Source organism: Macaca thibetana, chromosome X (assembly GCF_024542745.1).
Source record: "Macaca thibetana thibetana isolate TM-01 chromosome X, ASM2454274v1, whole genome shotgun sequence".
In the NCBI taxonomy this organism is placed as follows: Eukaryota; Metazoa; Chordata; class Mammalia; order Primates; family Cercopithecidae; genus Macaca; species Macaca thibetana.
This window is the reverse complement of record NC_065598.1, coordinates 102,621,151-102,635,883: the sequence shown is the minus strand read 5'-3', so window position 1 is coordinate 102,635,883 and position 14,733 is coordinate 102,621,151. Positions and strand designations below refer to the sequence as shown.

General features: G+C 38.1%; 2 protein-coding genes across 3 annotated transcripts in view; one reads left to right on the top strand and one right to left on the bottom strand.

The window, feature by feature from the left end:
- CLDN2 (claudin 2) overlaps positions 1–14,733 on the bottom strand; it is a 70,540-nt gene that overhangs the window by 18,936 nt on the left and 36,871 nt on the right. The window lies entirely within an intron of this gene.
- Positions 1–14,733, top strand: part of MORC4 (MORC family CW-type zinc finger 4) — a 61,989-nt gene that overhangs the window by 21,953 nt on the left and 25,303 nt on the right. For both annotated transcript variants that reach the window (XM_050777312.1, XM_050777310.1), the window contains exons 8-9: positions 924–1,043; positions 2,437–2,537. In XM_050777312.1, the coding sequence (XP_050633269.1) occupies positions 924–1,043; positions 2,437–2,537 (221 nt within the window). The remainder of the gene's footprint in view (positions 1–923; positions 1,044–2,436; positions 2,538–14,733) is intronic.

Sequence of the window (14,733 nt, the reverse complement as noted above, 5' to 3'; positions counted from 1 at the left end):
AAAATAAATTTTCATTTGACTCATTTAGACATGAAGGTTTCTTAGAATTTGTTTTAATGAAAATCTCAGTTTCTCTGTCTCCCCTTTATCTTTCTCACTTACTTACCTCGGTTTTTAAATTAAGTAGGACCTGTTAAAAACTCATCATTATTCATATTTTACTTGTAATAATCAGTTGTCTTCATTTCATTTATCCAAGCTTGTTAACTTCTTCCCATGAGATGTATCACTACAGGACTATTCATTGTTCTTTACCTTTGCTTTTGCTTTCATTGTGTTTGGTATGGTAAGAAGATTTACTTTATTGGATATAATTTTACAGATTCGTATTGGCCCATTTACAGCTCTTATCAGAACCTATGAGCCCTAGGAGCAAATTGAGCAACTAGCAAGGGCTAAAAAATGTTTTGTGATTATTTGTCAATTTTATAATCACTGATGGTATTTAGGTATCTTTTCTTACAGTCTTTCTATGCATGTGTGTGGTGTGTGTGTGGTGTGTGTGCGTGTGTGTGTGATGTTTTTATAATCTGAGCATTTCCTGATATTCTCACATATTTCAAGGGCATAATTTTAAAAGAGCTGCATGTAGCTGTATCAACATTTATTTAATCATTTCTTTATTGTTGAACATTTAAATTATTTCTGTTTTTCTGCTTTTATAACAAATTGAAAAATCTCTGTAATTCCTAAACCTTTGTGGGCCTCCCTGACTGTTTCTGTGGGATAAATTCTTTAAAAGATAATTACTTGGTCGAATATTAAGAATATTCTCAAAGCAATTGCAACAGGTGTTTAAATGCCCTCTCAAAAGGTTGTACCAATTTATGTCCCTTGGTATTTGATGTTTTTTCTATAATATGGTGCAAAATTTATCGTTGAAGTCCCTGGTATGTTTGTCTCCTTAACAATGTTCTTCTCAGAATAAGCAGGTGAGAATCACCTTTGGGTTCTCTTGCAAGAATAGTAACCAGTTTGGAATAATGATGTATCATAACAACCGACTCATAAAATCCTTTGAGAAGGTGGGGTGCCAGGTGAAGGTGAGTGGTTAATATTTCTTTGTCATAGGAGGCTGAAAAGAGTAGGAAGAGAATTTAAAATTTGCAAAGGGGATAGGCTCATTAATGGCTTTTACTCCCATCTTATGATGCTTTTTGAATTCTGATCCTGGAATTGTGTTACCAGTGAGCTGTCTTGTGTTGAAAAACTCTTTCTACCTCTCATTCTTCAGATGTTAATCAACCCAACAACTTTACTGAATACATTTTCTAAGTAGCTGTTACTAAGAGGCAGAATGAGAATACCAGCAAGTTTACCATGTGTCTCAGCTTATTTGTGTTTTAGGTAACTCTTTCCATTTTCTTGGGAAGACAATAAGGCGTAGTGAAAGGCATATAAAATATGGTGGTTGAAGACCAGGATTTGGGTCCTGAATTTTCCATTTACAAGCTGTGTAACATTGGATAAATTGTTTAATTTATCTGAGGATCAATTTCCTGACCTATAAAGTGGAAACAACAATAATAAACATACCTGCTTTGCCTACCTCGCAGCTTACAGGGTTGAGAGATGTAAATGGGATGAATTATGTGAAAATATTTTTAAAACCACTTTATACAAATTTTACCATCATCTTTAATGTCTTAATGATTATTTAAAGTAGCAATGTCTACAAGTATCCCTTTTATTCCTGTTTTACAGATAAGATTGCTAAAGCACAAAAATGATGAACTGCTTCATCATAGTAAGACAGTTATATAAAGCCCAGGATAACTCATTTTCAGCCTATTTTGTTTTTCCTTGTTATAGCACCTTTAGACAACTCATGTTTGTGTGCCAGTCTAATTACACCTTTACTCGGTTTCTTCCGTTAAAGAATTAGAATATGATTTAAATCTATGAAACTCTTGCATCAACTTGTAATTAATAATTGCTGTGTGACTCTCTTTAGTAGTTGTTTGGTGGCCTATGTATGTGGGAAAATTGTTTATTTTAATATAGGATCACATAGCACCCCTAAAATTGTTTTCAGATGAATATTTGTTTCAGTTCCTTAGAACAGTAGTATATAACCTTGGTTTTTTAGCACGGTAATTCTTTATTCAAATGCAGTCTTATGGTAGTCCTGGAATATAAAGCAGATAAAAGTTGAGGTAGTGTGGGTGAAGTAGAGATGGCTACTAATTGCAGAAGACTCCTAGTGATCTATGGATCATATTTTGAAAATCTCTGCCCTAGAATTTGTCAGAATTTCTAGTTCAGTTTAATGCTTGCAGTCTGTTGATGTACATTCTAAGTGTTTCTCTAGATCTTGATGGTCTTTTCTTGCTCATGAACGTTATGTAACCTTTCTATTATTGTTTGGAATCAAAAGGAAATGCCTGCAGGCAGCCAACAGTAATGTAAGTGTTGAAATTAATATTTTCTTCTAAGCCAACTCGTGGAGAAGGTGTAGGAGTAATTGGAGTCATTGAGTGCAATTTCCTAAAACCTGCCTACAACAAACAAGACTTTGAGTATACCAAGGAGTACCGGTGAGTCACTCCCAACCTGAGGTGCTTCCGTTAGTTTGTTCAGATGTGATTCTATTCTCCAAAGCCTCTAAAACCATCTCTAAAAACCTGCTAAATAAGTTAACTGAGAATTACTTCAAATTTGTTTTCCAAGATTAGAGATAAAATGATTTCATTTTAAATTAAAGTTTGCTGAATGATATATGGACTCTTGTTGAGATAAACCTTACCTTTAGAAATTATGCAAAGAGCATAGGAGTAATTTGGTAAAAGATTTCTGGGGAAATGAAAAGCTTTGGAATTGATCTTAATGGAAACAGATGAATGGATCTGAAGTTATGGAATACATTGGGTAAAAAAAAGCAGATTGAAATTTGTTCCAAAAATTTTTCTTGAAGCCAGTGAACAGATTTAGAGCAAAGTGGTGGAACAGCAGGAAAGATGTGCTTTCTTTAAAGCATCTAGATTTAATAGGGCAAGCAAACAGGTAAGATTCTGAAAGGAACTCGACATTATGGCTGGACCAGTAGGGATATTTTTAGAAGAGAAAGAAAGGAGTTTTTAAAGCCAGGTTAGAATAGTTTGTTTTAAAAATGTCGAGAGGGAAATGAGTTTTATTCGTTAAGTATTATGAGACAGCTTCTATGTGCCAGGTACTAAGGATGAAAAATAAGACTCTTCGACACCTATAAACAAATATGTATGCAAATAAGAAACTTAAATACTTATAATTGTTTAATAGGGGATATGGGCAAAGCAGGGAGAACTTTAAATATGCTTAAGGGTGTCAGGGAAGGCTTCACAAAGCAGATTATATTTGAGATTAAACATGAAGGAAAAGTTTTCTAGGTATACAGTAGAGGAAGGACATTCTAAGCAGAGGGAAGTATCTGTAAGCGCAAAATAGGATAAGGGGTATTCTGGGAGTCTGGAGAAAGAAGGCATGAGGACATTTGCTGTCATTTTCCTTGAAGTCTCAGTAGCAAATATTTTTTCTTAGAGTGGGAGAAAAGAAATTTCCGAAATCTCTTTTGTTTTGTGCCCAGACTGTAATGAAGTCAAGTCTTGTATCTTAATTTGTCTGGAACCGCAAGAATTTTAGGTTTATTGTTTGAGAGAGATAACTATTTGAATGGCAACTCAAAATTAATTTCAGGGTAATTGGTTCATGGTCACTTGGGCTACTCAGTGGTTATGACAACTACCTGCCCTCAGTCTAAGTAAAATGGTCATTTAAATATAAATCTGGCCCATAATGGAAATCTTTGGCCAGGACTTGACTCTTAGGAGTGAAAGCTTAGGAATGACATTAGTTGGACAAAAGTATCCGAGTCATGTTTTTATGTTTCAGTTGAATGAAAAGAATAGTGAATTGCTGATGACTACCTAAATAATTAAGATTTGTGAAATTCAAATGTTAGATATTAAAAATTATTTAACATCTTTCTATATCATCTTTGCCACCAACCCCCCAAATCTACCTTTAAAATTTTACAGGCGGCTTTTGATGTCTAGTTTTGGTATAATGAGGTGATTGCAGTGGATTAGATAGAGATAGTCTGTAGACAGTAGATTTATTCAGTTGAACACACAGGATTTCTGACTTAGCATAACATCTGCTACACACTTTATTAAAAACAGAGAACTAGTATACTATTCTGCGTATAGTCTTTTGAGAATAACAAATTTGCATAACTCTTGTGCCAATTCTGGCACCTTTGCCCTTTTTTATTCAATTTATTTTATATAAAATGAAAAGGTATTTAAATTAAAAAAACAGGAATTTAAGAGAGGGATTAGAGAAGGTTGTCTGCTATAACAAACTCATCCTATGAGTATTATAGATATCAAAACCTGCAAATGATAAAAGAGATACCAGCCATTATACTGCTGGAATGTCTACAAATAAATCATCTGTAATATCACTTTTAACAGTTGTGGAGCTTACAGACATTTGTATAAACAGATTGTAACATATATGAAGTAATTTGGTGAGCAATAAAAAAGCTCTTTGATCAATCAAAGCCTAAGTAGCATGTTATGGGGAAAATGCCTTGATAGAGGAGATGGGGAAGGTTTTGGGTAGAAAGTATGACTTGAGATGTGCCTCACATGTTACAAGACATGGAAGAGAGGAAAGGGAATTCTAAGATGGAATTGTAGCATGAGCTAAGGTACTGACAGGAACTCAGAATTGGTAAGAATATGGGGAGGAGAGATAACGGGATATAACTAGAGTGAAGGCAAATCAAGTTAAATGGGTAGAGTAGAGCCATACCCTAGAGGAGCAGTTGGCAAACTTTTTCTGAAAAGGGCTGGAAGGGGTCACAACTACTCAATTTTGCTGTAGTATGAAAGCAGCCATAGACAATAAGTAAAGGAATCGGCATGGCTATGTCTAATATAATTTTGTTTACAAAAACAGGCAGTGGGCTGGATTTGGCTCCAGTTTGCTGACCCCTGTCCTAGAACCATCATTCCTAAATTACATGCTAAGCTACACATAATGAATTCATAGGAGAGCCATGAGGTATTTTACATCTTTGAGGGAAATATAGTGATACTCAACTTCTGTCTATAAACCACAGAAATTGTCTTCTATTGCTGTCATAACAAATTACCACATAACTTAGTGGCTGATAACAATACTAATCTACTGTAGTAGCGTGCTGTAGGTTAGATGTCCTACACAGATCTTACTGGGCTATAATCGAGGTATTGGCAGGGCCGCATTCCTTTCTGGAGGCTCTAGGGAAGAATCCAGTTTCCTGTCTTTTCCAGCTTATAGAGGCTGCCAGCATTTCTTGCCCCTGGCCTTCTTCCTTCACCTTCAAAGCTAGCAGTGACAGGTTGAGTCCTCATATTTGCATCACTCTGATGACCTTACTTTTGTCATCACATCTTCTCTGATTCTGACTCTTCTGCTGCACTCTTCTACTTCTAAGGTCCCTTGTGATTACATTGGATAATTCAGGATATTCTTTCTGTCTTAAGGTCAACTTGATGAGTAACCTAAATTTCCACTTGCTGTGTAAAGATTATGTTTATCACAGTCTTCCCTTTGTTCTCTCAGATTCCACTTACATCTCATATGCAAAATATGTTCACCCCATCCCAACGTTTCCAAAAGTCTCCACCCATTACAGCATCAATGCAGGGTCAAAAATTTCATGTAAATGTCATCAACTAAAAAGTCTCAAATCTCATTATCTTAATCACATAAGGGCGATACTCTGAGTATGGTACATCTTCGGGCAAAACTCCTCTACATCTGAGGATATGTATTTTCTTTTTTTGTATTTTGCTGTTAAAATACAGTGGTGGGACAAGCATAGGATACTAATTATATATATTCTTTTTCAAATGGGGGAGAAACTAAAAGGAAAAAAGGGGTCACAGGTCCCAGGCATTTTCAAAAATCTAGCCATGCACATTCCATTAAATTTCAAGGCCTTCATCCTCTAGTCTTGAGGCTTTGCTCTCTGGGCTTATGATTCCACCCTCAAAGTTGACTTTCCTTTTTCCTGAAGGGTAGCATGTGTTTGCAGCTGAGTAGTTTCATCAGCCTGTTTCCTGACTGTAGAATTTTGAGGGTCCAACAGGCTTCTCTCCATCCCTTTCAATTCAAGCTAGCTTTTTGTTTTGTTTTGTTTGTTTATTTGTTTTTGAGATGGAGTTTTTCTCTTGTTGCCCAGGCTGGAGTGCAGTGGCACTCCACTGCAACCTCCCCGTACTGGGTTCAAGCGATTGTCCTGCCTCAGCCTCCAGAGTAGCCGGGATTACAGGCATGCACCACCACGCCCAGTTAATTTTGTATTTTTAGTAGAGACGGGGTTTCTCCATGTTGGTCAGTCTGGTCTTGAACTCCTGCCTCAGCCTCCCAAAGTGCTGGGATTTCAGGTGCGAGCTACCGCGCCCAGCCTCAAGCTAGCTGTCATGCTAGTATGCCACTCTTAAGAATCTTGTGAGTCTCCCATGTATGTCTTGTATATTCATGTCATCCAACAAGAGGCTCTGGGCAGGTCTTTCCTGGGGAATCCTATACCTGTTTTTTGGCTTCAGCTGAGATGGCTGTGGAGATCTGTGAGTCATATGCTTTATCTTTCTTCTTATTATTATACTTTAAATTCTGGGTTACATGTGCAGAATGTGCAGTTTTGCTACATAGGTATACATGTGCCATGGTGGTTTGCTGCACCCATCAACCCATCACCTACATTAGGTATTTCTCCTAATATTATCCCTGCCCTAACCCCACACCCCCTACAGGCCCTAGTTTGTGATGTTCCCCTCCCTGTGTCCGTGTGTTCTTGTTGTTCAACTCCCACCTGAACATGTGGTGTTTGGTTTTCTGATCTTGTTATAGTTTGCTGAAAATGATGGTTTCCAGCTTCATCCATGTCCCTGCAAAGGACATGAACTCATCCTTTTTTATGACTCCTTAGTATTCCATGGTGTATATGTGCCACATTTTCTTAATCCAGTCTATCATTGATGGACATTTGAGTTGGTTCTAAGTCTTTGCTATTGTGAATAGTGCCGCAATAAACATAATGTGTGCAAGTGTCTATAGCAGCATGATTTATAATCTTTTGGGTATATACCCAGTAATGGGATGGCTGGGTCAAATGGTATTTCTAGTTCTAGATCCTTGAGGAATTGTCACACTGTCTTCCACAATGGTTGAACTAGTTTACACTCCCACCAACAGTGTCAAAGGGTTCCTATTTTCCACAACCTCTCCAGCATCTGTTATTTCCTGACTTTTTAATGATTGCCATTCTAACTGGTGTGAGATGGTACCTCATTGTGGTTTTGATTTGCATTTCTCTAATGACCAGTGATAATGAGCATTTTTTTCATATGTCTGTTGGTTGCATAAATGTCTTCTTTTGCGAAGTGTCTGTTCATATCCTTTGCCCATTTTTTGATGGGGTTGTTGGTTTTTTTCCTTGTAAATTTGTTCAAGTTCTTTGTAGATTCTGGATATTAGCCCTTTGTCAGATGGATAGCTTACAAAATTTTCTCCCATTCTGTAGGTTACCTATTCACTTTGATGGTAGTTTCTTTTGCTGTGCAGAAGCTCTTTAGTTTAATTAGATCCCATTTGTCAATGTTAGCTTTTGTTACCACTACTTTTGGTGTTTTAGACATGAAGTCTTTGCCCATGCCTGTGTCCTGAATGGTATTGCCCAGGTTTTCTTTTAGGATTTTTATGGTCCTAGGTTTTACATTTAAGTTTTTGATCCATCTTGAGTTGATTTTTCTATAAGGTGTAAGGAAGGGGTCCAGTTTCAGTTTTCTGTAGATGGCTAGCCAGTTTTCCTAACACCATTTATTAAATATGGAATATTTTCCCCATTGCTTGTGTGTATCAGGTGTGTTAAAGATCAGATGGTGGTAGATGTGTGGCATTATTTCTGAGGCCTCCGTTCTGTTCCATTAGTCTATATATCTGTTTTGGTACCAGTACCATGCTGTTTTGGTTACTGTAGCCTTGTAGTAAAGTTTGAAGTCAGGTAGCGTGATGCCTCCAGCTTTGTTCTTCTTGCCCAGGATTGTCTTGGCTATGTGGGCTCCTTTTTGGTTCCATATGAAGTTTAAAGTAGGTTTTTCCAATTCTGTGACGAAAGTCAGTGGTAACTTGATGGAGATAGCATTGAATCTATAAATTACTTTGGGCACTAAGGCCATTTTCACGATATTGATTCTTCCTATCCATGAGCATGGAATGTTTTTCCATTTGTTTGTGTCCTCTCTTATTTCCTTGAGCAGTGGTTTGTAGTTCTCCTTGAAGAGCTCCTTCACATCCATTGTAAGTTATATTCCTAGGTATTTTATTCTCTTAGTAGCAATTGTGAAGGGGAGTTCACTCATGATTTGGCTGTTTGTCTGTTATTAGTGTATAGGAATGCTTGTGATTTTTGCACATTGATTTCGTATCCTGAGACTGCTGAAGTTGCTTATCAGCTTAAGGAGATTTTGGGCTGAGACGATGGGGTTTTCTAAATATACAGTCATGTCTTCTGCAAACAGAGACAATTTGACTTTCTCTCTTCCTATTTGAATACGGTTTATTGCTTTCTCTTGCCTGATTGCCCTGGCCAGAACTTCTAGTACTGTGTTGAATAAGAGTGGAGAGAGAGGACATCCTTGTCTTGTGCCGGTTTTCAAAGGGAATACTTCCAGTGTTTGCCCATTCAGTATGATACTGGCTGTGGGCTTGTCATAAATAGCTCTTATAATGTTGAGATACGTTCCATCGATACCTAGTTTATTGAGAGTTTTTAGCGTGAAAGGCTGTTGAATTTCATTGAAGGCTTTTTCTGCATCTATTGAGATAATCATGTGGTTTTTGTCATTGGTTCTGTTTATGTGATGGATTACGTTTATTGATTTGTATATGTTGAACCAGCCTTGCATCCCAGGGATGAAGCCAACTTGATCGCAGAGGATAAGCTTTTTGATGTGCTGCTGGATTCGGTTTGCCAGTGTTATTGAGGATTTTCGCATTGATGTTCATCAGGGATATTGGCCTAAAATTTTCTTTTTTTGTTGTGTCTCTGCCAGACTTTGGTATCAGGATGATGCTGGCCTCATAAAATGAGTTAGGGAGGATTCCCTCTTTTTCTATCGATTGGAATAGTTTCAGAAGGAATGGTGCCATCTCCTCTTTGTAGCTCTGGTAGAATTCATCTGTGAATCCGTCTGGTCCTGGACTTTTTTTGGTTGGTAGGCTATTAATTATTGCCTCAATTTCAGAGCCTGTTATGGGTCTATTCAGATATTCAATTTCTTCCTGCTTTACACTTAGGAGGGTGTATGTGTCCAGGAATTTATCCATTTCTTTTAGATTTTATAGTTTATTTGCTTAGAAGTGTTTATAGTATTCTCTGATGGTAGTTTGTATTTCTGTGGGATTGGTGGTGATATCCCCTTTATCATTTTTCATTGTGTCTATTTGATTCTTCTCTCTTTTCTTCTTTATTAATCTTGCTAGCAGTCTGTCTATTTGGTTGATCTTTTCAAAAAATCAGCTCCTGGATTCATTGAATTTTTGAAGGGTTTTTTGTGTCTCTATCTCCTTCAGTTCTGCTCTGATCTTAGTTATTTCTTGTCTTCTGCTAGCTTTTGAATGTGTTTGCTCTTGCTTCTCTAGTTTTTTTAATTGTAATGTTAGGATGTTGATTTTAGATCTCTCCTGCTTTTGCTTGTGGGCATTTAGTGCTATAAATTTCCCTGTACACACAGCTTTAAACGTGTCCCAGAGATTCTGGTATGTTGTGTCTTTGTTCTCATTAGTTTCAAAGACCATCTTTATTTCTGCCCTCATTTCGTTATTTACCCAGTAGTCATTCAGGAGCAGGTTGTTCAGTTTCCATGTAGTTGTGTGATTTTGAGTGAGATTATTAATCCTGAGTTATAATTTGATTGCACTGTGGTCTGAGAGACAGTTTTTTGTGATTTCTGTTCTTTTACATTTGATGAGTGTTTTACTTCCAATTATGTGGTCAATTTTAGAATAAGTGCTATGTGGTACTGAGAAGAATGTATATTCTGTTGATTTGGGGTGGAGAGTTCTGTAGATGTCTATTAGGTCTAATTGGTCCAGAGCTGAGTTCAAGTCCTGTATATCCTTGTTAATTTTCTGTCTCATTGATCTGTCTAATGTTGACAGTGGGGTGTTAAAGTCTCCCTTTATTATTGTGTGGGAGTCTAAGTCTCTTTGTAGGTTTCCAAGAACTTGCTTTATGAATCTGGATGTTCTTATATTGGGTACATATATATTTAGGATAGTTAGCTCTTCTTGTTGAATTGATCCCTTTACCGTTATGTAATGGCCTTTTTTGTCTCTCTTGATCTTTGTTGGTTTAAAGTCTGTTTTATCAGAGAGTAGAATTGCAACCCCTGCTTTTTTTTGCTTTCCATTTCTGTGGTAGATCTTCCTCCATGCCTTTATTTTGAGCCTATGTGTGTCTTTGCATGTGATATGGGTCTCCTGAATACAACACACCGATGGGTCTTGACTGTTTATCCAGTTTGCCAGTCTGTATCTTTTAATTGGGGCATTTAGCCCATTTATATTTAAGGGTAATATTGTTATGTGTGAATTCGATCCTGTCATTATGATGCTAGCTGATTATTTCGCCTATTAATTCGTGCAGTTTCTTCATAGTGTCGATGGTCTGTACAATTTGGCATGTTTTTGCAGTGACTGGTACCAGTTGTTCCTATCTATGTTTAGTGCTATCTTCAGGAGCTCTTGTAAGGCAGGCCTGGTGGTGACGTAATCTCTCAGCATTTACTTGTCTGTTAAGGATTTTATTTCTCCTTCACGTATGAAGCTTAGTTTGACTGTATATGAAATTCTTATTTGAAAATTCTTTTCTTTAAGAATGTTGAATATTGGCCCCTACTCTATTCTGGCTTGTAGGGTTTCTGCAGAGAGATCCACTGTTAGTCTGATGGGCTTCCGTTTGTGGGTAACCCGCCCTTTCTCTCTGGCTGACCTTAACAGTTTTTTCTTCATTTAATCCTTGGTGAAACTGACAATTATGTGTCTTGGGATTGCTCTTCTCGAGGAGTATCTTTGTGGTGTTCTCTGTATTTCCTGAATTTGAATGTTGGCCTGTCTTTCTAGGTTGAGGAAGTTCTCCTGGATAATATCCTGAAGAGTGTTTTCCAACTTGGTTCCATTTTCCTGTCACTTTCAGGATCACCAGTCAAATGTGGATTTGGTCTTTTCACATAGTCCCATATTTTTTAGAGGCTTTGTTCATTTCTTTTCACTCTTTTTTCTCTAATCTTGTCTTCTTGCTTTATTTCATTAATTTAATCTTCAGTCATTGATTCCTTTCTTCCGCTTCATCAAATTGGCTATTGAAGCTTGTGTATGCTTCACAAAGTTCTCATACTGTGGTTTTCAGCTCTATCAGGTCATTAAAGCTCTTCTCTACACTGGTTATTCTAATTAGCCATTCGTCTAACCTTTTTTCTAGATTTTTAGCTTCCTTGGGATGGGTTAGAACATTTTCCTTTAGCTCAGAGTAGTTTGTTATTACCCACCTTCTGAAGCCTACTTCTGTCAAGTCGTCAAACTCATTCTCCATCCAGTTGTGTTCCCTTGCTGGCGAGGAGTTGTGTTCCTTTGGAGGAGAAGAGGTGTTCTGGTTTTTGGAATTTTCAGCCTTTCTGCTCTGGTTTCTCCCCATCATTGTGGTTTTATCTACCTTTGGTCTTTGATGTTGGGGACCTATGGATGGGGTTTTGGTTTGGATGTCCTTTTTGCTGATGTTGATGCTATTCCTTTCTGTTTGTTAGTTTTCCTTCTAACAGACAGGCCTCTCAGCTGCAGGTCTGTTGGAGTTTGCTGGAGATCCACTCCAGATGCTGTTTGCCTGGGTATCACAAGCGGAGGCTGCAGAACAACAAATATTGCTGCCTGATCCTTCCTCTGGAAGCTTTGTCCCAGAGGGGCACCCGCCTGTTTGAGGTGTCTGTTGGCCCTTACTGGAAGGTGTCTCCCAGTCAGGCTACACGGGGGTCAGGGACTCACTTGAGGAGGCAGTCTGTCCGTTATCGGAGCTTGAACACTGTGCTGAAAGAACCACTGCTCTCTTCAGAGCTGGCAGGCAGGGACTTTTAAGTCTGCAGAAGCTGTCTGCTGCCTTTTGTTCAGATATGCCCTGCCCCCAGAGGTGGAATCTAGAGAGGCAGTAGGCCTTGCTGAGCTGTGGTGGGCTCCGCCCAGTTCGAGCTTCCCTGCCGCTTTGTGTACACTGTGAATATAGAACCGCCTTCTCAAGCCTCAGCAATGGCAATGCCCCTCCCCCTGCCAAGGTCACATGTTCCAGGTCGATTTCAGACTGCTGCACTAGCAGCGAGCAAGGCGCTGTGGGTGTGGCACCCACCAAGCCAGTCACAGGGGGGTTTCTCCTGGTCTGCCAGTTGCAGAGACCATGGGAAAAGTGCAGTATTTGGGCACCAGTGTACTGCTCCTCCAGGTACAGTCACTCACAGCTTCCCTTGGCTGGGGAAGGGAAATCCCCCGACCTCTTGTGTTTCCCGGTGAGGCGATGCACCACCCTGCTTTGGCTCTCCCTCCATGGGCTGCACCCACTCTCCAACCAGTCCCAATGAGATGAACCAGTTACCTCAGTTGGAAATGCAGAAATCACCCGTCTGCTGCGTCAATCTCGCTGGGAGCTGTAGACTGGGGCTGTTACTGTTCAGCCATCTTGGAAACACTCACTTTATCTTTTCAAAGAGTATTTTGTGTGACTGAATGCTCTGACCTTTTGATTTTCTGAGATATTAACAAAAGATTGTCCAGGCCCAGCCTCAACTTTTTCTCTAGAGCATATTTTCCTGACAGTGAATCTCTAAATTTTAGCATATTTTGCAATGTGAATGGGCTGAGAATTTCCCAAGTCATCAAGTCCTGGTTTCTTTTTGTTTAACAGTTCATTCTTCAATTTGTCTCTTTCCTCTTGCATTTTACATAAGCAGCAAGAAGACATCAGGCCATACCTTTAACACTTTTCCTGAAGATCTCCTCAGCTAAATTTCCAGTTTCATCATTTATAAGTTGTGTTTTCCGCATAACTGTAGGACAGTTCTGCTAAACTTTCTGCCACTGTGTAACAAGGATCATCTTCTCTCAAGTTTTCCAATAACATGTTCGTCACTTCCTTCTGAGCCTTCACTAGCAATGCCTTTAACATCCATATTTCTACCAATAGTCTGTTTACAATGATTTGGGTATTTTCTAAGGTAATTTGTGTTTTCTCTGCCATACTTTTCACTTCTTTCTGAGCCCTCACTAGTGAAAGCATGTATTAACATCTATATTTCTACTACATTGAAGGCAATGTAGGTTTTTTCTGTCAAACTTCTCAAAATTGTTGCAGCCTCTGCCAATTACCAATTCTAAAGCCACTTCCATGTTTTTAGGTATTTGTTATAGTAGTACCCCACTTCCAGATACCATCTGCTATATTCTTTTTCATTATATCATATCTTTGTGAATCTGGATTTAATCCATTTACATTTAAAATAATTACTGATGAGGAGAGACTTACTTCTGTCATTTTGTTGTTTGTTTTCTGTGTCCATTGTAGCTTTCTTTGCCCCTCATTTCCTACATTGCCATCTTTTGTGTTTAGGTGATTTTTTTTATATATAGTGAAACATTTAAATTCCTTTCTCATTTCCTCTTGTGTATATTCTATAGCTGTTTTCTTTGTGGTTATCATGGGAATTACATTTAATATCTTTAAGTTATGACACTCTAATTTGGATTTATACCACCTTAACTTCAATTCCTTACAAAAGTTCTGCTCCTTTAACAGCTGCATCACCATTCCTTTCAGTTGTTGATATCACAGAATTACATCTTTGTACATTGTGTGTCCAAAATCATAAACAAATAATTTGTAATGCATTAGCCTTTTAAATTATGTAGAAAACAAAATGTGGAGTTACAAACCAAAGTTACAATAATACTGGCTTGCAGACTTGTAACTTTTATCTTTTCTTTTCTTTTCTTTTCTTTTTTTTTTTTTTGAGATGTAGTTTTGCTCTTGTTGCCTGGGCTGGAGTGCAGTGGTGCCATCTTGGCTCACTACAACCTCCCCTTCCTGGTTCACGCTATTCTCCTGCCTCAGCCTCCCACATAGCTGGGATTACAGGCATGAGCCACTGCACCTGGCCCATTTTTTTCTTTTAAATGTATTCTCTTACATTATATAGAAAATAAAAAGTGGAGTTACAAACTTTAAGGATTCCTTGAATGTAATATGTTGTTTCTCTCTTGGTGTTTTTAAGATTCTCTGTCTTTGACTTTCATGGTTTGATTACAATGTGTCTGGGTCTGAGTCTCTCCGAGTTCATCCTACTTGCAGTTAAGGTTGGATGTTTATATTCGTGTCTTTCATCAAATTTGGGAAGTTTTTGGCAATTATTTGTTCAAATATTCTTTCTGTTCCTTTCTTCTCTTTCTGGGACTCTGCTAATGCATATGTTGGACCAGTTATGATGTCCTATGGGTCCCTTAGTTTTTGTTCACTTTTCTTCAATCTTTGTTCTTTTTGCTCTTAATACTTGATAATTTCCAATTTTTATCTTCGAGTTCACTGATTCTTTTTTCTGTCTGATCAGATCTGCCTTTGAATTCCTGCAGTGGATTTTTTATTTCAGTTTTTAGACTTTTCAGCTT